This window comes from Mustela putorius, unplaced genomic scaffold (genome assembly GCF_011764305.1).
Source record: "Mustela putorius furo isolate JIRA1106 unplaced genomic scaffold, ASM1176430v1.1 tig00000253_pilon_pilon_pilon, whole genome shotgun sequence".
NCBI classification, from domain to species: domain Eukaryota; kingdom Metazoa; phylum Chordata; class Mammalia; order Carnivora; family Mustelidae; genus Mustela; species Mustela putorius.
In genome coordinates, this window is record NW_025421329.1 from 4,890,345 (window position 1) to 4,913,190 (window position 22,846).

The 22,846-nt window shown below is 44.1% G+C and overlaps 1 protein-coding gene across 5 annotated transcripts; it reads left to right on the top strand.

Moving 5' to 3' along the window:
• The first annotated feature begins 1,424 nt into the window (after nt 1-1,424).
• On the top strand, nt 1,425-20,791 carry ZNF133 (zinc finger protein 133). 5 transcript variants are annotated; one of them, XM_013057070.2, is made up of 6 exons: nt 1,425-1,574; nt 2,863-3,035; nt 12,934-13,011; nt 16,333-16,459; nt 16,600-16,695; nt 18,862-20,791. In XM_013057070.2, exons 2-6 carry the CDS (start codon nt 2,958-2,960, stop codon nt 20,607-20,609), a joined length of 2,127 nt encoding a protein of 708 aa, XP_012912524.1. In that variant the 5' UTR covers nt 1,425-1,574; nt 2,863-2,957; the 3' UTR covers nt 20,610-20,791. The 5 variants fall into 5 exon arrangements, with proteins under 5 accessions (XP_012912524.1, XP_004754224.1, XP_004754227.1 ...); XM_004754167.3 differs by lacking the exon at nt 2,863-3,035 and having other exon boundaries at nt 1,426-1,574; XM_045078444.1 differs by lacking the exon at nt 1,425-1,574 and having other exon boundaries at nt 2,869-2,935.
• The last annotated feature ends 2,055 nt before the right edge of the window (nt 20,792-22,846 follow it).

The following is a 22,846-nucleotide window of genomic DNA, read 5'->3' on the forward strand; positions in this document are numbered from 1 at the left end:
GTTAAACCTCCCTCATGGAGGCCAAGGCAGCTTACCCAGTGACTAAGCCTCTGAGACTCTAACCTCACTTCCTGCTCTCTCCCCACTGGGCTGTCCCCCGACTCTTCCTCTCATGTACTCCCTCGGGGAAGCTCAGGCAGTCTCTTCTCCTGAAGTCTTCCTTGTTTCCTCATCTCTAAGGCTCCCAGGATCCCAGCCATTGCTGCCCTTGGCATACAGCAAGCATCGCTGGACACTTACACAGGGACGTCCCTGCACTGTTACTTTGAACCTCCATGGGTGTTAACAGCTAATTTCTTGGTGCCTAAGTCACGGGTGGGGCAGAGAGGAACTGTCAACAGAGGGCTCCAATTAAGACTAGGCGCTTCTCCAGAGCCAGGGATGAACTGAATTTACTCTGAACAAGGCAGCGGAGCAAAAGAAGGGAATAGATTCATTTCCCAAAAGCTAAGAAGTCATTGTAGTCTTTTTTTCCTCCCTAGTTCAGGCCACGTGGACGTTTTCTTGGGTCTTCCTAGAGAACTGAATTTCTGAAAGCCTGTCTGAGGAAGGTGAAGACAAGGGAGAGGGTGCCCGGCTGTAAACACCCTCCCACGACTGTAGTGGGGCTTATTCTCCAGCTTCTAGATTGGGGTGTTCCTGATGGGCGCCAACGCAACCCCGTTCGCAACCACAGCCCGGAACAAAGATCCAAAGAGCCAAGCCAAAGGCGGGCTCTATTCCAAGCGACGGCCAAAGAGTGAGGTTCCTGTTCCCCAGCAGACAAGTGAGAGTTTGCCCTAAACTCTGGGGACTCCAACAGAGGAAAAAGATCTCAGGGACGCCGCAGTGAGTATTTCGGGTTGAGGGCGTGTGTTCGGAACCCGGGTCTACCTCGCACGAGATGGGAGACCTCAGGAAGACTGCTCTGCGTCTTTCAGCTTCGCTCTCTCCATGGACCTCAACACAGTTAAAAGGACACGCGAGCGAGACGAGGCCACACCTGCCTGTCGTTCACGGAACACGGGACAGGGTGTGCCACACCGCCGCTGGAGAGCCGCTACCTCACCTCCCTAATGCCGCCGACCCCAGCCAACCCCAGAAGCCAAGCCGAACCTCCCCGTGATGCGTCATTTCCGCCGGTCGGTAGGCGGGCCGGCACCGGATGCGGAAGTCACTGCAGGGGGCACTGGGGAGTGTAGTCTTTGAGGCGGAAGCGTTAGAGAAATGGTCATGGCAGGGCAAGAAGCTATACTCGGGACCCTGTACGTGTTTTGTGAACGTGGTTTAAAAAAACACCGAGGATCCAGGTGCCGCAGTGGTCATTCTCTAATGACAGGGGCACGTTACCCAGAATTGGCTACCTGGGAGGCCATTGGGAGCTGTGGGCTGTCAGTTCGCGTCTGGCTGCGCGGAGCATCCTGGGAGGTGTGGTCCCAGCGCCACGCCGAGGATGCTGGGTAGTGTAGTCCCGGCATGGTACAGAAGTAGGTCCCCAGCTGGTGGCTGGAGTGACCCCTTGTTCTTGGGTGGCGCTGGTGAGTGAGGCTCCCGCGGGATCCTTGCGGCAACTGTGCCCTTCCTGGCGCAGCAAGGTAGGTCTTAAAAGGCTGGTCTATGGGCTGAGGCTGGGGACGGTGCAGACGGCGGGGAGAGGAGGTAGTGGTGGGGACACGCTGTCGTGGCTCAGGCCGTGCTCTCCCGGATGTCTTATTTTGGGGGCTGTAGGCGCGCATCTCCGAGGAACGTAGGTGAAGCCCAGCCGTAGAGCCCAGTGGTAGTGGGTCCTGGGCTTGGGCCTTTCGTCCAAGGGTTCCTGAGGGTGGGGACAGGTTCGGCCTTTGCCGAAATCGCGGTATTGAGAGAGGGCTCGCTCATGTCACAACTCCCCGGGTTTGCGGAGAGTTCAGTAAGTAGGCTTTTGGGGGTTGTTATTTCCTGGGTTGTGGTGTGGGAGCCGTCCCTGGGGCCATGTGTCCGGGGTTTCGGTGGGTGGATGTTGATCGCCTATTTTTTTTTGGGTCCAGCTACCCCTCAGCTTTGCCGAGGCGGGGCGACAAGCAGGCTGGCTTGGCCAGACGTGCCCGAGTTGCACTGGGTGTGGAGTGGCCATTTTGGCGCGATCCTACGCCCTCAGTTTGGCTGGTCGCCCCAGGGTTCCGGCCTTGGAGGAAGGGTCGGGTTAGGGTGCAGTAGGCAAGTTTTTCAGAGTCCCCAGGATCCTCACTGACCACGGGAATCAAAGATTCCCACACCTCTGGTGTGAACAGGCTTTGGCATTTGAAAGTCCATTTTAACTTTTTATGTTGGAGAAATTTCAGTCAGAAGTAGATAAAACTCCATAGACCCATTACTCAAATTCAGTGCTTATCACCTTATGACAGGTTTTGATTTCTTCCCGTGAGGGATACACTGAGAATCCTTAGAACCCACAGAGATTCACCATCACCACCCTTACTGGTTAAGAATATGGCCTCTACAGCCAGATCTCAGCCAGGCTGTCATAGCTGTGCCACCTTGGGCAAGAGACTGACCTCTCTGTGTCTTCATTTTCTTATGTGTAAAATGAAGATAAGAAACTGTGCTTCACTGGGTGAGCAGGATGAGGTGGAACTCCTACAGTGCCTGGAAGAGTCGCTGGTGTATATTTAGTGCGCTGCATAAGTACTATTCTTACTAAGAACAAAGGTGAGGGAGGATCAGCTCTGCTCATGCTCAGTGTCAGTGGCATGTCAGGGCAGGCTCTGTTCCCAGCAAGCTACCCACAGTCCTGTCTTCTGTGATAGGTCCATTCCTTTAAGGAGGAGGCCCTACCCTACTGGAACTTGAGGGTTTCCAGTAACTCTTCTGAACCTTTTGTTATTTTTGATCTGCCTTCTGCAGCCCCTGCCTGCCAAGAGAGGACTGCCTGGTGGGCAAAGAGAGGACTGCTGGGCTCCTGACAGCCCACCTTCAGGTGGGGACCCTTCCCCATTTGCATGCCGAACCTCAGTGGGTTTCCTTTGCTCATCTTAGATATCTTGTGCCCTACAGTGTCCCATCTGCATGAAAACAAGGTAACAGTTTTCATAAGGACTGTTCTTCAGACCTTGTGTCCTCATTTGTGACCCTTTTGATTTCTCCATGCCTCTCTGCTTCAGTAGAAACTCTGTTGATTTAGCTTAGATGCGATCCCATTGCGTAGCATTCCTGGATTCCAGTGTGTCCTTGTCAGCAGCAGAACACACATGATCAGGACTCTTAGGCTCTCAGGCTGCATCGTGACTGTCTAGCTGTCCTGCTGGATTAGGTACTTCAAATCAAATACCTGGCACCTGGTTAGGCTAAGCAGATGATGTAGTGTGAAGACACGTGTTGTCGTCATTGCTGGTTGGAAGGGGACATTCGGGGGTGGGGGAGAGGTGGCTGATTGGAAAGGCATGGGTAGGGTGTTGTTGGAATGAGCCCTAAATGACAAGTTGATGAGGGTGGCCTCGATCTGAGGGCAGGGGGGGAGCAGAGCAGTGGCAGGATTTCCCACTCCCAGGTATGGCTCTCTGTCTCCTTTCCATTAGAGCTGAGCTTGAAAAAATTGCCTCTGCTGCTGTCTTCATGTCTATCCTTCCTTCATCTCTTAAACATTCCACTGAGGCCTTTTCAGCTCTACCCACTGAAAAACATTGTCCTCGAGGGTGGGCATCGTGTGGTAATGCCACAGTCCGTTCTCTGCAACATTTTACGTTGTTGCATCGTACTTCCTTCTCTTTAAAATATCCTTTCATGTCGTGGCTCCTGGTTTCCAGGTTTTCCTCCTACCTCATAGGCTGCTCCTCCTGTCCCTCTCCCAGCTTCTCTTGTCCCAAATCCCCACTGCCCTTGGACCTCTCATCTTCTCCAGGCACACCATCTCCGTGGTGGCCTCATCTCCTCTCAAGGTTTTAAATGCCATCTCTCTGAGGTTCAGCCTAGAACTAGGCCTTTCACCCGGGATTCCAGTCTCCCGCTGTCTACTTAGAATTTCCTCATGGATATATATCTTTGGCATCCCAAACCTCATGTGTCCAACAACAAACTCTGATCCCCTCCCCCAAACATGCTCCACCCCAAAAGAATATAGAGCACTCTCTCAGAGAGCTTAGCGCTCATAGGGAGCAGAGACATGACATCTCCTTCCTTCATATTGCTCAGGCTCAATACCTTGGAGTCATTCTTAACTTTCATACCCCATCTCCAGTAAGCAAATCTGGACCCTTAACAATCTCCAACCTCTGCTGCTTCCATCGTGGCCAAAACCACCACCATGTCTCCTGGCTCACAAAGATATTTGAATGATCTCTTTGCATCTTCCTTCATCCCCCTAACATATATTAGCCAGTACAGCAACCAGAGGGATCTTTTAAAATGTCAATCAGATCACGCTATACATTTGCTCAAAACCTTCTAGTTGCTTCTTATCTCAGGCAGAGTCAGACCCAGTATCCTACAAAGCTGCATTTGCTCTCCCATGTGGAAATGAACTTTCTCCCCCTCAGTCTCAAGCACAGTACACCAGCCACAATGAACTCTGTACTTTGACCGTGTGCTGGCTCTTGTCTGCGATGCTCAGCATACCAGCCCCAGTGAACTGGATCTTTTCAAAGCTACTCACTTGGCTCACTCCTTCACAGGCTTTAGATGTTAACTCCGTCACCTTTTCAGAGAGCCCATGCCTAACCACTATTTAAAATTCTAATCCCCCCAATTAAATAAATGACTAAATAAATACATTTTTTAAATTCCCAAACCCCACCCTGCTTCTCTTAACTTTTCTCCTTCCCTCCTATATTGGTCTTCATCTCACTCATCACTTCCTGCTGTACTGTGTGTTTTACTCATTAATTTAGTATGCTCGTCTTCCTCCTCTGGACTTCCATGTCAGTGAGGCCAGATGTTTTTTGTCTTTGTTCACTTTTGTATCCTCAGTGTCTAAAATAGTGTCTATCATCCCGTAGAAGCTTAATAAATATTTTAATAACTGAATGAATGATCCAGCCATATATACATAGACCTAATTCTGGAAAGAATGGATGAGGCTGAGTGGGATGCTGGGAGAGGGTCTGCAGACCCTACCTGGACGATCCCTGGCCATTGTCCTCCTCCCCCAGCGGGTACAGGAGTGGGGAGGAATTGAGAGGGATCTCAGAGGGAGAATCAGTTGGCCTTGGTAACGGGCTTTCTGTGGCAAGTGGTGAAGTAGGCCTGGTGCCTGAGTAGGGCGTGTGGGCAAGAGGGAAGGTGCTTCTGTCATTAAGAAAGTTAAGGGAGAAGGCATGGCATGTCTGGAAGGGTTCTGATTGTTGATTGCTACAGTACAAACCACCCCAAAATTTAGTGGCTCAGAAGAATCAGCATGTTATAATTTCTCACAATTCTTTGGGTTTACTGGGATCAGCTTTGTGGTTCTTGTGCTATGTATGTTACAGATCTGGCTGTGGCCACAGTCCCTTGGGGCCTTGCTTGGGTTAGAACTTCAGAGATGGTTCCCTCATATATTTGGCTCTTTCTGAGTTGGCTAGAAGGCTGGGGTCAGCTGGGACAGCTAGGCCTCACTCTTTCCATGTAGTATCAGGGCCTCTGTCTCTGCATGGTTTCTCCAGCAGAGGGATTGAAGTTCTGACATGGTTATCTTGGGCCTCCCTATATTGTAAGTTCTCTGGTCTTCTTAAGACATAAATCTGTAACTGACAGTGTCACTTGGGCCACGCTGATTGGGCAAAACAGCAGCAAGGACAACCTGAAGGAGCTCCCAGTGTTTGAAGCTGGAATAATTTCAGTAGCCAAATAGTGATGATATTCTATTATAACCCGTGGGATAAGATGTGAATCCATACCAATATAAAGAATTGAATAAATTTAAAGAATGGGGAGAAGGGATAGCTCTTGCTTACAGAACAATTAATGAATTTAGAATTAAAAAGGAAGATAGAACCTCATCATTTGGTAAATACCACCATAATAACTATTATTGAAACCTCCCAAAAATGCATGCTGACATTAGTGAGTGGACATTTGAAGAGAATTAGGGTATTTGTATAATCTCAAAGTATCTCTCCCAAGTTATTTATTAATTGTAAATACCCAGCTGACATCGCCTTAACCAAGTGATCAAGATCAAGTGATGCAGTACACTGAAAAGGACATGACATCACTTCTGAGATAATCTAGCCAGAAATGAACTAACTTCCTTCTAATCATGAAAAAAACATCTGACAAGCCCAAAATTGAGGGATATCCTTCAGAAGTGTCAAGTTCACGAAAGACAAGAAAAGATGTCACAGATTGGAGGAAATTAAACATACCTGGCAACTAAATACAATATGGGAACTTCATTTGAATCCTGGACCAGAAAAAGGACATTAGAGGAGAAAACTGACAACATTTGATTAAGTACTGTGGTTTAGTCAATGCCAATTTCCTGCTTTTGATCATTGTACTATGGTTTTCTAAGATGTTAACATTAGAGAAAGCTGGGTGAAGGTTATATGAGAAATGATATTTTGGCAACTTCTGTGTAAGACTAAAATTAGTTCAAAATAAAAAGTTTTGAAAATCCATCAATCTTATATTCTTGAGTTGTTTTCTTTTTTAATAAGGAATGGGTGTTGAGTTTTGTCAGACTGTTTCAGCTTACAAAAAACACTTGATTTTTCTCTTCAGATCTGTTGATTAAATGGTGTATTATAGTAATGGATTTCCTAATATTATACCAGTCTTGAATTTCTGGGAGTCCCACTTTGTCTTGGTGAAATATTTTCTTATTATCATATTGGGAGTCTCTTAGCTGATATTTCTAGAATTTTGCTTCAGTATTCATAAGTGATACGAATTTTCAGTTTTTTAAACTGCCATCAAGTTTAGGTGTCAACATTAGAGTTGCTTTATAAAAAGAATAAGGACATTCCCTCCATTTTTCAGTGCTCTGGGACAGTGTTCAGAGCATTGGGACTGTCTGGTTTGAAAGTTTGGTGAAATTCCCTTGTGATCATCTAGGTTCAGTTACATTTCCTTAGAAGTTATGCATTTCATCTAAGCATACACATTTTTTATAGAGGTTTGAAAAATATTCTTATATGACTTTTTTAAAAATGTGTTTTAGTGATTCGGTAGTTATTTCCCCTTTGTTGTTTCTTATTTTCAATATTCATGTTTTCTCTTTTCTTGAGTTAGGCATGTTTCACTAATTTTTTACAGAAATGGGATATCAGTTATTATGCTTTTTTCTGTTCGTTAATTTGTTTTTATCTTTATTAAAATATCTAAAGCTGTAGATTTTCCTTACCTCACTGTTTCAAATGAATCCACAGTGTTTTCGTTATTTTTTAAAAATTTTTAAAGGTTTTATTTATTTATTTGACCCAGAGAGATCGATCACAAGTTGGCAGAGAGGCAGGCAGAGATAGAAGGGAAAGCAGGCTCCCTGCTGAGCAGAGAGCCCGATGCAGGACTCAATCCCAGGACCCTGAGATCATGACCTGAGCCGAAGGCAGAGGCTTAACCCACTGAGCAACCCAGGTGCCCCTCATTATTTTTAGAAATCTGTGACTTCATTTGTGTTTTCCCTCTAACTCCCACCTGATGCAACATTCATTAAACCTTTTCTACTTTCCCCTTCCCTTGTCTCTTCTCCCTTTTTAGTGGCATTTCTCTTGATGAGGACACATGCCATATACCATTAGTGTTTATTTTTCTGCTCTCTTACCCACCGTGTAGTGGTCACCATCAGTTCTTTAGCTGGTTTCCCCTGTCCTGATCATATTTAATGTTCATCTTCCAGCAGATTCCTCACAAAGAGCTCATGGCTATAGAATTCCCCAATCTCTTGCATGTGTAAAAGTGGTTTCCTAGAGGCCTCTTACTTGAAGAATCCCTTGGGTGAATATGAAATCTTTGGGTCATAATGTCTTTCCTTTTAAGTTTCTGGTAAATGTAGCTCTGCTGTTGCCTTGCTTTGAATGACGGTTCCCAGAACAAAAATATCTGTTGTAGTCCCTGCTTTCAGTTCTTTTGGGCTATCCCCAGAAATGGAATTGGTAGAGTATATGATGATTCTATTCTTAGTTTTTTGAGCAACCACTATATTGTTCTCCATGGTGACCACACCATTTTGTATTTTGAGCAGTGCATGAGGGTTGATGATTTTGATAATTCTGATGGAAGTCTGGTATATTTTTTGCCAAGGATCACTTAGGATTCTTGTTCTTAAAGGTCTGATAGCTTTTCTAGTAGATATCTTGAAGAGGGTGGTTGTGAATAAATTTCCTGGTACTCTGTAGGTCCTTCGTATTCAGGTCATTTATTCTTGAACTTTTCTTAGACTATAGTTTTAAATATTGTTTCCTTTTTTTGTTTTTTTTCAGGAACTACAATGATATAGGTGATACTCTTTTTTTGGGGGGGTGGGGTCTGATTTCCATTTCAATCACTTTCTCTTAGCCAGTCCTTTATTTCATCTTTATTCTCTTAAGCGGTTTTCCTGCTACACTTCAATGCCCATCCTGTTTTCATTTCAATCTATTTGTGTCTGTCTTGTAACTTTGTTTCATTTCTTTCTGAAATTCAGTCAACACTCATTTTGTTTCATTATTTTGCCAGTTTCTGTTTAGCTTTTGAATTTTGTTTCCAGTTTTATTGAAATATAATTGACATGTAACATTGTGTTAACTTAAGGTGTGCAATATAGTGACCTGATACTTGTATTTGTTGGGAAATGATTATCCCAGTAAGTTTAAGTCTATCCATTTCCTCAACATAGTTACAAATTTGAATTTTTGATTCAAGATGATTTCTCCTTATGTTTGAGGATATTGAATTCAGCTTATAGTGTTTTGTTGTGACTTTTTCTCTGTCACTATTTTTTCTCTTTCCTTTTCTGCTTTTTTTCTTTTTCCTTTTTGTTTTTGTTTGCAGAATTTTCTTTAGCTGAATTTTGGATTCTCATTTTCTGTTTTGGTTTTCTATGGAGGAGGACTGCATTTCTGTAGACAACTGTCAGATTCTCGTGTTTTTGAAGTTTCCTAGTTCAGGGAGACTCTTCTGTTGGTGTAACTAGTATGATTTCTTTGCTGGATTGCAGGAGGAGAAGAGATTATATGTTCTTTTTAAAAATTCTCTTCTGTTTTGCAGGACCCTGTATTTCCCCCTTGCTTATTTTTCCCTTTACCTTGGAGTTTCCAAAAGGTGCCTTTTCTTTGCTTGTAGCCCCCTTTTCCCCTGGAGCTTCCCGTTTCCAGGACTTTCTGTGCTCATTCTGCCTACACTTTTAAAGTCCCATCCCTACATGTAGTACGTGCTCTGACCTATCAGTACACCTTTTCAGCATTTTCTCATGTATGGTAGCTTTATTTTTATTTTTATTTTTTCTGATGGTTATTTTCTATCTACTTTAAATCACCTCTTAGTTCCTTTCTTCTCTCTTTCATTAGTTTTCCTCCCTGAGCTGCTCTTCTACTCTCTGATGGCTTAATGTTGGAAGTATAGGAGATACATCTCTGGTTTCATGTTTCATGCTTTTTTTTAAACATTTTTTTTTAATTTTTTGCTTTTTAAATTAAATTTATTTATTTGAGATAGAACGAGAGTGAGAGAGAGAGAGAGAGCACAAGCATGGAGAGCAGAAGGCAGAGGGAGAAGCAGACTCCCTACAGAGGAGGGAACCCAATGCAGGGCTCAATCCCAGGACTTGAGGATGACGACCTGAGCCAAAGGCAGACACCTAACCAACTGAGCCACTCAGGCACCTCTGTTTTTCGCTCTTTTAAAAATAGATAATTTATTCACAGGTAATTTGAATTTAGAATGTCCTCTCTCAAGGTATGCTCAAAGGATGTATGTTTTGTGTAAATGACCTGTGTTTCAGTAGAGGCTTATCTAAGGTGTTTAGCAATCTTTGACATGATTGGACTCAAGCTTTAAACTCAGTCTCACCTGTGAACAGTAGCACATGCCTGCATAGCTCTGTTCACCTTCCATCCATTGTTAACCACTTGAGCTTTTTGTTGTCTTGCCTTCCGCATTCAGCCAAAGTATTCAGCAGACTTTAGGAGGTACTTGTGTGTAGATCTGAGGCTCATCCTTAGTTGCTCCCACTTTTCTAGGATTTCACCATTCGGTTTCCAGGAAGTCGGTGAGCCACAGACTCTTGATCAGTTGTTCCTCATGTGCCACTTGGACTAGGGAGTGCCCTCTGGTGAAAAATGAGTTAAATACAGGTCTCACACTGGGTGTGTCCCTTCTTTCAAGGTTGTCCCCCCTTCAGTTACGTGCTGCTTTTGGATATAGTATCTTCAAATAGTTGTTTTTTATGTTTTCACTAGGGTATATAGTTATTAGTAAGAGGGTTAGTTTGATACAAGCTGTTCTCAGTATCAGAATCTACTGCTACTGTTTTAATGTACTGTTTCTTGTTCTTTTAAAAAACATTTTCTTCTCTTTTTTCTCAGTTTTTGTTTGTTTGGTTTGTTTGTTTTCCTACTTTCTGGAGTAGAAGGCAAGTGAAAATGGTTGTTTGTTTTAATGCAGTACTTTGACAGTTCAGAAACTGTCATTTTCCTTTTGTGGTTTCTTATTTTCAATATTTATGTTTTCTCTTAAGATAGCTGTGTTTATTTCACTAATTTTTTAAGAAATGAGGATTTCCCTTATTACACTTTTTTCTGTTCATTAATTTCTGTTTTATCCTTATTAAAATATCTAAAGCTGTACATTTCCCTTACCTCACTGTTTCAAATGAATCCCACACATCCACAGTGTTTTCTGTTATATTTAGAAATCTGTGACTTCATTTGTGTTTTCCCTCTAACTCCCACCTGATGCAACTTTCAGTAAACCTTCTCTACTTTTCCCTTCCCTTGTCTCTTCTCCCATTTTAGTGGCATTTCTACTTGATGAGGACACTTGCCATATACCATTAGTATATATTTTTCTTCCCTGCTCTCTTACCCACCGTGTAGTGCTAGATCTAAGGTTATGTATCTTAAATGCTCAATATCAGTTCTTTAGCTGATTTGCCCTGTCCTGTCTTATGTTTAATATTCATCTTCCAGTTCACAAAAAGCTCATGGCTATGGAATTCCCCAAGCTCTTCCATGTGTAAAACTGGTTTCCTGTAGCCCCCTTACCTGAAGACTCCCTTGGATGAATCAAGTGTTATCAAAAGTGTGGAAAGGCGCAGTTATATATGGCCATTATGTGGTCATATAACGGCCATATATGTGGCTGTTATATGTGGCATTGTGAGTTGGTTGGCCTTCGGAGGGCAGTTTGGCAGTGTAAGCATATGTTCAATATTAAGCCCAGTAATTCCACTCTGTTAGCACTCATATGGAAAGACTGATGTGTTTGCAGAAAGGTATTGCTTATAACCTTTTGATTGGTGATAAATACAACAGTCTGTTCATTGACAGAGGAATACTTTCTTAAACAAAATGTGGTTGGCTGATGCACATAGTATAACAGTTATTTAAAAGAATGGAATTTTTAAAAAGTTTTTTTAAATAAGAAGAATGGAGTTGGGTCTATGAGTACTGGTGTGCACATAGCCCCAAGATATTTAATGCAAATAAGTCAGAATACGGATGGTTTTACTTATAGGAAAGTAAAATTGTTTACACATGTACCTAAATACAAATGAAAATGAAGAGAAAAAAAAATTGTAAAGAGCACTCATGAAATAGTTAAAAGCAGTTACCCAGGTGTGAGCTGGGGCAGAGTCCAGAAAGAGAACTAAACTTTCTCCTTTATTATCTTCAAACTACTCTAGATTCTTTCTAACACTAACAGAGATTTTAATCACATGTATAATTAAATAGAATGAAATTAAACCACAAAAATAAATTTCCTGAAAAATGTTTTTCTGACTTCTCTTATGAGTGATTTGCCACTTCATTTCGTTCTTTCTTGACCACTTCGTCCAAGTCTTATTATTTACTTAACCTGAGTTGTCATAATTTGTTATTTAAGATTGCTAATTCATTCTTGCCAGTTTCTGTCCTTGGTTATTGCTTTTGATTCCACAATATTTTGTTCTCAACACAATGTTTTTTCTATCCTGGCTATCCAATGAAAAATTTACCCTTTTTTTGTGGAAAAATCTTTTTTACTGGAAATTTTCAATTATTAAAGAAACAACAACATAATTACCATCCTTATGTACATCATCTTGATTTTATGCTTCTTGACATTTTATTGTATTGCAAAAGATTTTTTGCTGGTTAAGAGTTTTAAAATAACTTTTTATTAATGGAAGAATTTCAGACATGTTCAAAAGCAGCAGCAATACTATAATAAAGTCCCAGCGTTAATAGTCATCACCATGTTGCAGTCTTGTTTCATGTTTTTGTCTCATTTTTTCTGAAATGTTTTTAAGCATTTCCATCTATAAATACTTCAATATGTATTTCTTTGAAAAACAACCAGAATACCATTTTCACAACCCCTCAAGTTCATAATGCTGCATTTAACATTATCTACTACCAAGTAAATGGCCTCAAAAATGTCCTTTTAGGGACACCTGGGTGGCTCAGTAGGTTAAGCCACTGCCTTCAGTTCAGGTCATGATCCCAGGGTCCTGGGATCAAGTCCCACATCGGGCTCCTTGCTTGGCAGGGAGCCTGCTTCTCCGACTCTGCCTGCCGCTATGCCTGTTTGTGCTCGCACTCTCTCTCTTTCTGTGTATCTCTCTGTCTCTCTCTCTCTGACAAATAAATAAAATATATTTTTTTAAATGTCCTTTTACATTCAACTTGTTGTGATCAGGAGTTTGGATCTGAACTTGTTGAAGGCCTGGCTTTCTGGACCTTTTTCCAGGGCCCTAGTTGAGAATCAGCCTGGCAACATTCCCCATCATACCACCCATCCCCCAACTGAGGCAGGTCTTGCCTCACTCATGGGGAGAGCATTTCCACCTGACACGCTTTCATTTCTGTTTTCCTTACCCAGATCTGCCTTCTGAGATATCAGCCTTCTTTAGGGATACCAGGAAAAATGGCCACAGGGTCCCGGAAAGCCAGGGTAATGGTGAGTGTTTTCTGTATTTCCACACTGGCTGTTTCAGAGTAGACACATTTTCTTATCCTGGCTGTCTTATTGGTACCTGGCAGAGTCTAGCTCTAGTTCTGGAGGTTTGACTTACCTTACCTGAAGCCTGTTCCACCTGTGACTTAAGTCACTCACCAAGTGGCTGACTCTAAGCAACACAAAATTTGTATAGGAGAGAGTCCCATTTCGTTGTTCAGCTTTAAGACTTTTTTACAAGTTGAGAGTGATATCAGGGAAAATAATGAAGTAGGAAGCACCAGGAATCTGTCTCCCTACCTAGGCAACAATTTTATTGGCAAAATCTTTCTGATATAACTATTTTGGAACTCTGGAGTCTAGTTGAATGGTTACAGCATTCCAAATCACTTCAGTGTAATCCCTACCAAAATCCCAATGACTTTTTCCCCCCAGAAATAGAACTCTTAAAATTCATATGTAATCTCAAGGGACTCTGAATAGCCAAAACAAACTTGAAAGAGAACAAACGTGGAGGGCTCACAGTTCTTGATTTCAAAATTTACTACAAAGGTACAATCATCCAAGCTGTGTTACTGAGATAAAGACAGAATTACAGAGTAATGGATAGACCACAGAGCCCAGAAATAAACCCTCATGTATATGGTCAAATGATTTGGGACAAGAGTGCCAAGACCATTCAATGTGGAAACAACCCTATTTAATAGATAGTCCTGGGAAACTGTATGTCTACATGCAGTAGAATGTAGTTGGACCCATACCTCATATCATACACAAAAATGAACTAAAAATGGATCAAAAACCTAAACAGTTAGGAACTGAAACTATGAAATTCTTAGAGGAAAATAGAAGGAAGGCTTCATGAAATTGGATTTAGTGTTGAGTTCTTGGATATTACACAAAAAGCCCGGGCAACAAAAGAAGAAATAGATAAACTGGTCTTCACCAAAATGTATAACTTCTGTGCAAATATATTTGCAAATGACTTATCTGATAAATGATCTGAGAAGTGACTAATATTCAGAATATATAAAGAACCATAATCCAACAAAAATAGAAACACCTCAATTCAGTGGACAAAGAAAAGAACTTGAATAGATATTTATGCAAAGAAGTTATCTAAATGGCAAATAAGCATGTGAAAAGATGATCATCATCACTAATCATTAGAGAAATGCAATTAAGTCCACAATGAGATACTATTTTATACCCATCAGAAGTCTGTTAACAAACAACAACAAAACAGAAAGCAACAAGTGTTGGTGAGAATGTGGAGAAATTAGAACCCTTTTGTATCGCTAGTGGAGATGTAAAATTATGCAGTTGCTGGGGAACACAGTGATTCCTGAAAAAAAAAAAATGAATGTGACATTACCATTTGGTCTTATAATTCTACTTCTAGGTATATACCCCCAAAGAATTGAAAGCAGGGACTCAAACAGTTCATTATACACCAATTTGCAAGGTAGTATTGTTCACAGTCGTTAAAAAGTGAATACAAACCAGATGTCCATCAATGGATGAATGGTGTATACATAAAATCGAATGTTTTTTTAGTCTCGAAGAGAGAAGAAATTCTGAGTTCATGCTTCCAAAGGAATGAACCTTGAAATTAGCCTGACACAAAAGGAAAGATACTGTATAAGTCCACATATTTGTACTTTGTAGAATAATCACATACGTAGAGATGAAAACTAAAATGGTTGGTACCAGGGTTTGGGAGGAGGAGGGGTTATTATTTAATGGTTACAGTTTCAGCACGGGATGATGAACAAGTCATGGAGATGGATAGCCGTGAGGGTTGTACAACTACGTGAATGTACTTAAGGCTACTGAAATGTACACTTAAAATGTACTTAAATGTACACTTGAAACAGTAAAATAATTGTTAGGTATATTTTACAATAAAAATTAAAAATCTGTAGGCTGCTACATTCCACCCCTTCTGTATTCTACCTTTTATTCCTCCTGGGTTGTCCTCCCTGTTCGTGTAGTGGCTTCCTCTCTTCCTTTGCTCACAGTGTCATCTTCTCTGCTCCCCATAAGCTTCACCTGGAATACCTAACATTCCCTTTTCTCACTTCTGTGCATCTTAAGAGAAGTTCCTGGGGCTGACTCAGGACCCTTTTCCTGATGTCTGCATTTTACAGTGCCCTCCATTTTGAAATAGAGTTAAGCAGATGAGTAAAACTGGGCTGGAGGGTGAGAATGAATGTAGAGATAAATTTGTAGGTTGAGTGGCCAAGAAGGTCCACCCTGAGCATCCACAGTGTGGGACCATAAATTTAATATATTGTCTACATTTCACTGGTTGACCACAGAGGTGGACCCCAAACCCAGACAGTACGCTCAAGTCCATGCTCTTCACTGCTCCCCACTTGTGCCTATCAGACCCAAGGAGGCCAAGGAACCATGGCATTTAAGGAAAGGACTGAGTTATATTTAGGCTTTGCCATTATTGAGTTTATGAACTCCAGTCATTCAGATGCTTCATTCAATACTAACATGATTGATATATTACTTAATTTTCTAAATTCTTAAAATTCAAAAGTCTGTTATGTTTGTACTTTTGTTTAATTTTTATATGTTGCTTGTTCTTCTGTCTGCCTAGATTTGAAGTTCTTGAAAGTTAGGGACTCTTTTTTGCACATAGTCTTCACACAGCCCACCCAAGATCTTGACTGTAGATTCACAGTGTTGTTGGCTGGCTAGCAACAGAGGTTTAAAGGTCTTGGAACGCATGGCATCAGGGTCACAATGAAAGGCAGAGTGCCCCCCCCTTTTTTTCTAAGGTTTATTTATTTTTAAAGATTTGCTTGTTTTATTTTGAGAGGTAGCTCACAGGTGTGCACACACGAGTGCAGTGAGGGGCACAGAGAGAGGGAGAGAGAGAATCCCAAACAGGCTCCATGCCCAACAAGGCCTGATACAGGTCTCGATCTCACAACTCTGAGATTAGGACCTGATGTGAAATCAGGAGCTGGACGCTTAACTGACTGAGCCACCTAGGTGCCCCTAAGGTTTATTTATTTATTTGAGAGACTGAGATGGAGACAGAGTGCACGAGCAGGGGGAGGGGCAGGAGAGAGAGAGAGAATCTCAAACAGACTCCCTGCTGACCAAGGAGCCTGATGTGGGGCTCGATCTCATGACCCGAGCTGAAATCAAGAGTCAGAGGCTTAACTGACTGAGTTACAATGTGCCCCAAAGACAGAATCTTGATAGCTCACCCGCCTCCCGCCGGGCAGCCTTCTCCCTTCTCCTCAGCCTGAGTCTTGGGTGAGGCTGGCTCCCCAGTGAGCAGGGCTCTGTATTCTGTTACAGGCACACATGGCCTTCAGAGATGTGGCTGTGGATTTCAGCCAGGAAGAGTGGATGCTGCTGAGCCCTGCTCAGAGATCCCTGTACAGGGAGGTGATGCTGGAGAACTACAGCAACCTGGTCTCCCTGGGTAAGCCCTGGAATCTCTAAGGACTCACGTTCTTGCTGCTGGGTGTTTCAGGCTATGCTTGAAGCAGCCATCTTGCTTTCTGAGTTGGCCCTTGTGCCCCTCACCTACAGCCACCTTGTTTTTTCCTTTCCTGTGAACAGGAATTCCATTTTCTAAGCCAAAACTTATCACCCAGCTGGAGCAAGGGAAGGAAACCTGGAGAGAAGAGAGAACGTGCCCACCCGCCACCTGTCCAGGTGAGTGGGGAGTGCTGAGCAAACAGAGCCTGGAGCTGCGGGCAGCTGTGTGTGGGAGAAAGGAGGCCTCACTCCGGTGCTGGAGAGGGCAGCTCTTCTGACCTCCTGTGCTGTGGTTATTGTTGCCTGGCACGGCCTCCCTTCTAGACCTTCATCCTTCACCCAGCCCTGCAGGCAGGGCTTTCCTGGTGTCTCTCATCTCCGTCTGCCACTAGAAGTCTTTCTTCCTCCCACTGGGTTTGCTCTCTTTCCCTCACTCAGATCTCTTCCACAGTCATGGGCTTCTTCTTCTTCTCTCTTTTTTTTTTTCTATTTAAAGTTTTATGTGAGAGAGATAGCAAATGAGAGAATGAGAGAGAGAGAGTGCGTGCACACAAACAGTGGGGGCAGAGGCAGAGGGAGAAGCAGACTCCCTTCTGAGCAGGGAGCCCAACTCGGGACTCAATCTCAGGACCCCGAGATCATGACCTGAGCCAAAGGCAGACGCTTAACTGACTGAGCCACCCAGGTGCCCTTGTGGGCTTCTTTCTGTTACTGTATTTTAAAAAGACTGAGCAAGAAAGTAAGAAAAAAACCCAGTGAGTTACAGAAAGAAGACAAGCTTGCAGATGCCACCCTCTCTTTAAGACCTCATGTGGCTTCTCCACGCGAACACATCCTCGCTGTCTCTGCCTCCTCTTGGAAGGACGCTACTCTCATCGTATGAGGGCTCTACCCTCATGACCTTTTTAACTTGAATTACCTCTTAATTGAGGTTTACCTTAATTACCTCTTTAAAGGCCCTGTCTCCAAATACAATAACACTCTGTATTGAATACTGGAATATAGATATGTATACAGTTGGTTTTTAAAAGTTCACTTTATTGGGGTGCCTGGGTGGCTCATTCATTAAGCATCTACCTTGGGCTCAGGTCCTGATCCCAGGATCCTGGGATCATGCCCCTCATCAGGCTCCCTGCTCAGCAGGAAGCCTGCTTCTCCTTCTCCCTATGCATGTGTTCCCTCTCTCGCTGTGTCTATCTCTGTCAAATAAATAAGTAAATAAAATCTTTAAAAAAAAAGTTCATTGATCAAGAAAATTGTGTTCAGGTTGGTCCAGTACAATCACTACGTGGTATCTCAAATTGTTTGGTCATTTATTGCCTTCAGGAGACTAAAACCAGCTGTGATAAAACAAAACACTCAGTGTTAGCATCTTCTGCACATGAGGTGCGATAAGAAGGAATTTCTGCTTCTGTGCTGATTTCTGGGAAGATTTTTGTTTAGATTAATTATGGAAATTAACAGAGCTTAAACTGGTCAGGGGCCCCAGGAGGGAACATCTTTAAGGGAGTAGGGGACTGTACTGTGTTTGTGTCATCCATTGCTGAAAACCTGCGGCCTCGTAGAAATTCTGGCCCAGAGTCATCCTCTAATAAATATGTGCTGGTGAGTGGAGGAATTCCAGGCATCTCACACAAGATCTCTTCAACCATCTTTATGCTGCCTCCTACAACTAGGGGTTCTCCATTCTGAATGACTGTTCTCTCTATCTGTCCCTTTGTTCTCAGGGGGAAATAGGGAAAAAAGACCTGACACTTCCATACAGGTCCTCTGGTCAGATCTCTGTCCGTCAGTGAAAATACTTGTGGACATGGTTTCTGTCACGTGCGTGGTGGTGAGGAGACAGTTGAGGTAGCCAGGGAGTACACTCGCTTAGTGGCCCTATTTAAAAGAATTGAAACTGTCTGTGGTGATTTTTATAGCTGGCTACATGGGAGAGGCTTGGGAGTGGATTTTCTGGGTTGTCATGGAAGAGGCTGGAAAAGCATTTCAATTTAAAGGAAGTCTTGAGACAAACCATAAGAGACTCTTAATCTCAGAAAACATACAGAGGGTTGCTAGAGGGGAAGGGACAGGAGGGATGGGGTGACTGGATGATGGACATTGGGGAGGGTATATGCCATGGTGAGCACTGTGAATTGTGTAAGACCTGTACCCCTGAAACAATTAATACACTATATGTTAATAAATAAATAATATTTTTAAAATGAATTCTTGATTGGGTAGCTGTCAAATTTTCAGCATTTTGAAGAGCAGAGAATTGGGTCCCACAGCAGACTGGGCAGACTTCCTCAGGCTGCCCCACTGAGTCTCAGTTCTAACTCTGACTTTTCCCCTCTGCAGCGGATCCAAAGCCGGAACTCCACCTCTGTCCTTTCTGCCCTTCGTATTTTTCCAGTCAGAAATTCCACATGCAGCACATGCTGTGTAATCATCCACCATGGGTCTTCACGTGCCTATGTGCAGAAACTCACATCGAGCCAGGGGATCCATGCCCAGGGGACCCGAAGCAACAGCAACAAGCCTCAGATCGAGAGCCGTGGAGTGATAAAGCAGAAGATCGAGAGACAGAAGTCGCCAAGCCTTTGTTTGGCAAGACAAAAAAGAGGACTTCGGGGACATTCTCTAGGCCACCCCAAAGGCAGTCAGTCAGCTCTAGGAGTGGCATCAGAGGCATGGAGATAGAGGCCAGCCCCACTCCGACAGGAAACTCCGAGGAAGCAGACAGACTGTTGAAGAGGATAGAAGTCTTGGGCTTTGGAACAGTCAACTGCAAAGAGTGTGGACTGGGCTTCAGCAAGATGACAAACCTGCTCAGTCACCAGAGGATTCACTCCGGGGAGAAGCCATATGTGTGTGGGGTGTGTGAGAAGGGCTTCAGCCTGAAGAAGAGCCTCGCCAGGCACCAGAAGGCCCACTCAGGGGAGAAACCGATTACGTGCAGGGAGTGCGGCCGCGGATTTAACCGGAAGTCAACGCTTATCATCCATGAGAGGACACACTCAGGCGAGAAGCCCTACATGTGCAGTGAGTGCGGGCGAGGCTTCAGTCAGAAGTCAAACCTCATCATACACCGGAGGACACACTCAGGGGAGAAGCCCTACGTGTGTCGGGAGTGTGGGAAGGGCTTTAGCCAGAAGTCTGCTGTCGTTAGACACCAGAGGACACACTTGGAGGAGAAGACCATTGTGTGCAGTGACTGCGGACTAGGCTTCAGTGACCGGTCGAATCTTATCTCACACCAGAGAACACACTCCGGGGAGAAACCTTATGCCTGCAAGGAGTGTGGGCGCTGCTTTAGGCAGAGGACGACCCTGGTCAACCACCAGAGGACACACTCCAAAGAAAAGCCTTACGTGTGTGGTGTGTGTGGGCACAGCTTTAGCCAGAACTCAACCCTCATCTCACACAGGCGGACACACACCGGGGAGAAGCCTTACGTGTGTGGGGTGTGTGGGCGTGGCTTTAGTCTGAAGTCACACCTCAACAGACACCAGAACATACACTCAGGGGATAAGCCCATCGTGTGCAAAGATTGTGGGCGAGGCTTCAGCCAGCAGTCAAATCTCATCAGACACCAGAGGACACACTCAGGGGAAAAGCCCATGGTGTGTGAGGAGTGCGGACGAGGCTTTAGCCAGAAGTCAAATCTTGTAGCACACCAGAGGACACACTCAGGGGAAAAGCCGTATGTGTGCAGGGAGTGTGGTCGGGGCTTCAGTCACCAGGCGGGTCTCATCAGGCACAAGAGGAAACACTCGAGGGAGAAGCCTTACATGTGCCGACAGTGCGGACTGGGCTTTAGCAACAAGTCAGCTTTAATCACACACAAACGGGCACATTCAGAAGAGAAGCCATGTGTGTGCCGAGAGTGTGGCCAAGACTCTATCCAGAAGGCACACCTCCTCTTACATCAGGTGACACACCAGGGGGAGAAGCCTTATATGTGCAAGACATGCGGCCAAGGCTTCAGCCACAAGTCCCACCTCAGCAGACACAGGAGGATGAAATCTGTCCACTACAAACCGCCACTCCAGCCTGACTCTGAGGCCTGTACAGGGCAATCTCCTGACGTCTTACACTCTCTTTGAGAGTGAACGTGGTAGCAAGGACTAAATAAATCATCAAAATTGTGACACTTCCATGAAATGGAGTAGAGAAGTGCATTCTGAGCAGTCAGAGGACATTTGACTTAGTTCACTTTCTCCACACTAAGTCTTCATGTTTTGGGGCCTTTTGTTCTAATAAACATTGCTTCTTTACAAATCTGTAACCTTGACTACATACCTCATTCACTCATCTGTAAAGATAAGGGACAAGGAGTGGCACAGATAGCTGGAATTCTCTAAGGCCACTCTTCCACAAGAATTCAATTCCTTGGAAGACAGGAACCTATGAGTCACTAGAATATTTACTGGAAAGTCTGGTCCTTGGTAGAGGGGGGAAATGGAGGAACTGTATTCAGGGATTTCAGGTGAAGGGAGGGAATCTTTCAGGTTTCTGCCCAAAAGCATGGCCTCTTCTAGCAGGTCCACTTCAATCTACAGCTACCTTCTTCCCTTGACATGTTATGGCCCCCTTTCTCATTTCTCTCCTCCTAGCTCTGAAATGTCTCTGCTCTTGCCTTTGCTGAATCATCCCTTAATCATGTTAAATGCTTTTTCTCAGGCTTTATTTAGTCCCTGGTCCTCCCACTATGGAGACCCTCCAACAGTACATTGTAACACTCCAGTCCCTCGGACCTGGAATCTTCCAGCTGTGACCAACCAGTTCCTTCATCTCAAAGCCTGGCTTCTCCAGTCACATTCCTGTCAGACCACCAAAAACATGGAGAATCTCCAGCCACCCCCAGCCACACCATCTCACTGGCACTCTAGTGATATAATGGCCTTTAATAACCACATGCTCCCCTCAGTCCTCCAGTAACAGGGAAAAGACTCTTGGAGCCACTCCCCCAAATCAGTCCTGAAATACCAGGGTTTAGGACTTACAGTCATGTTGGGGTGCCTGGGTGGCTCAGTGGGTTAAAGCCTCTGCCTTCAGCTCAGGTCATGATCTCAGGGTCCGGGATTGAGTCCGCATTGGGCTCTCTGCTCAGCAGGGAGCCTGCTTCCTCCTCTCTCTCTGCCTGCCTTTCTCCCTACTTGTGATTTCTGTCTGTCAAATAAATAAATAAAATCTTTAGAAAAAAGAGAACTTACAGTCATGTTCCTCAGCTTTCCATCCCAGGCCCTGGCCCCATGCCAACCATCCAGGAACTGGTCCAAGGTCCTTTAGCCAAACACCCTCAGCAGTTCTCCAATTGCAAGTTTATATTCAGCCATATTTAAAGACTCCTAACCATCCTTTCACGGTGTTTCAGTCCAAACTCCATTTGCTCAAAAAAATCACCTTTAAGATAAAGACCCATCTCAAGGACGCAGCGGTAAACACCTCCCCCTTTCTTTAAAGGCAGACTGCCATGCGCAGCGCCTCACTTGGATGTGTCTGGAGTCTTGGAAGCTTGACTACCCTACGTTCTCCTACAAAGGGACCCTGAGGGCTTGTTTGGAGGTTCTAGCAGGGGAGCGCAGCTACTCATATACCCTTGACCGAAGAACAGTCCTCTTCTCCATCGGGGAAGGTCGTCCTCTTCGACTGAGCTGCAGCTTCGGGAGAGATGCACATGGAGCAGTGAGGGAGGGAGGGGACACCCGCCTAGCCAGCCAGAGCAGCCGAGTCAGCTCTGGCGATCAGTGGGGTGACAGATGTTGCAGCCTGATCGTCCTCACATCCTATAAACCCTTTTTTAAGATTTAAGAAGATTAACTATATAGCTCCTAGACGATCAACTACACAAAACATCATCCTGGCAACCCAACAAGAGAGAGCCTTCACTTGAGCTCTATAGATGTTCTATCTAATGGAGTCAACTCCTGTAAGAGGCATGGGAAACACGAGTTTGTAGTAGAAACACCAGGCTGTCCTGAAAAGGACAGAGAAAAACCCCTACTTTTTCCTCTTTTTAAAGATTCTTATTTGAGAGAGAGCATGAGCAGAGAGAGGGGGCAAGGGAGAAGCAGACTCCCCACTGAGCAGAAAGCCAGACACAAACCTCAATCCCACAACCCCAGGATCACGAGCCAAGCCAAAGGCAGATGCTTAATTGACTGAACCACCCAGGTGTCCCCAAATCCCTACTTTTCTATAAGCAGAGAGGCAGGCAGAGAAAACTAAGCTGCAAATATAGGTTATTTTGTACAGAAAAGAAAGAATAAACACAGACATAAAATCAATTGAGAATCACTGCCAGAAAGCAATACTGGACACTAATTAAGGAACTGGTGGC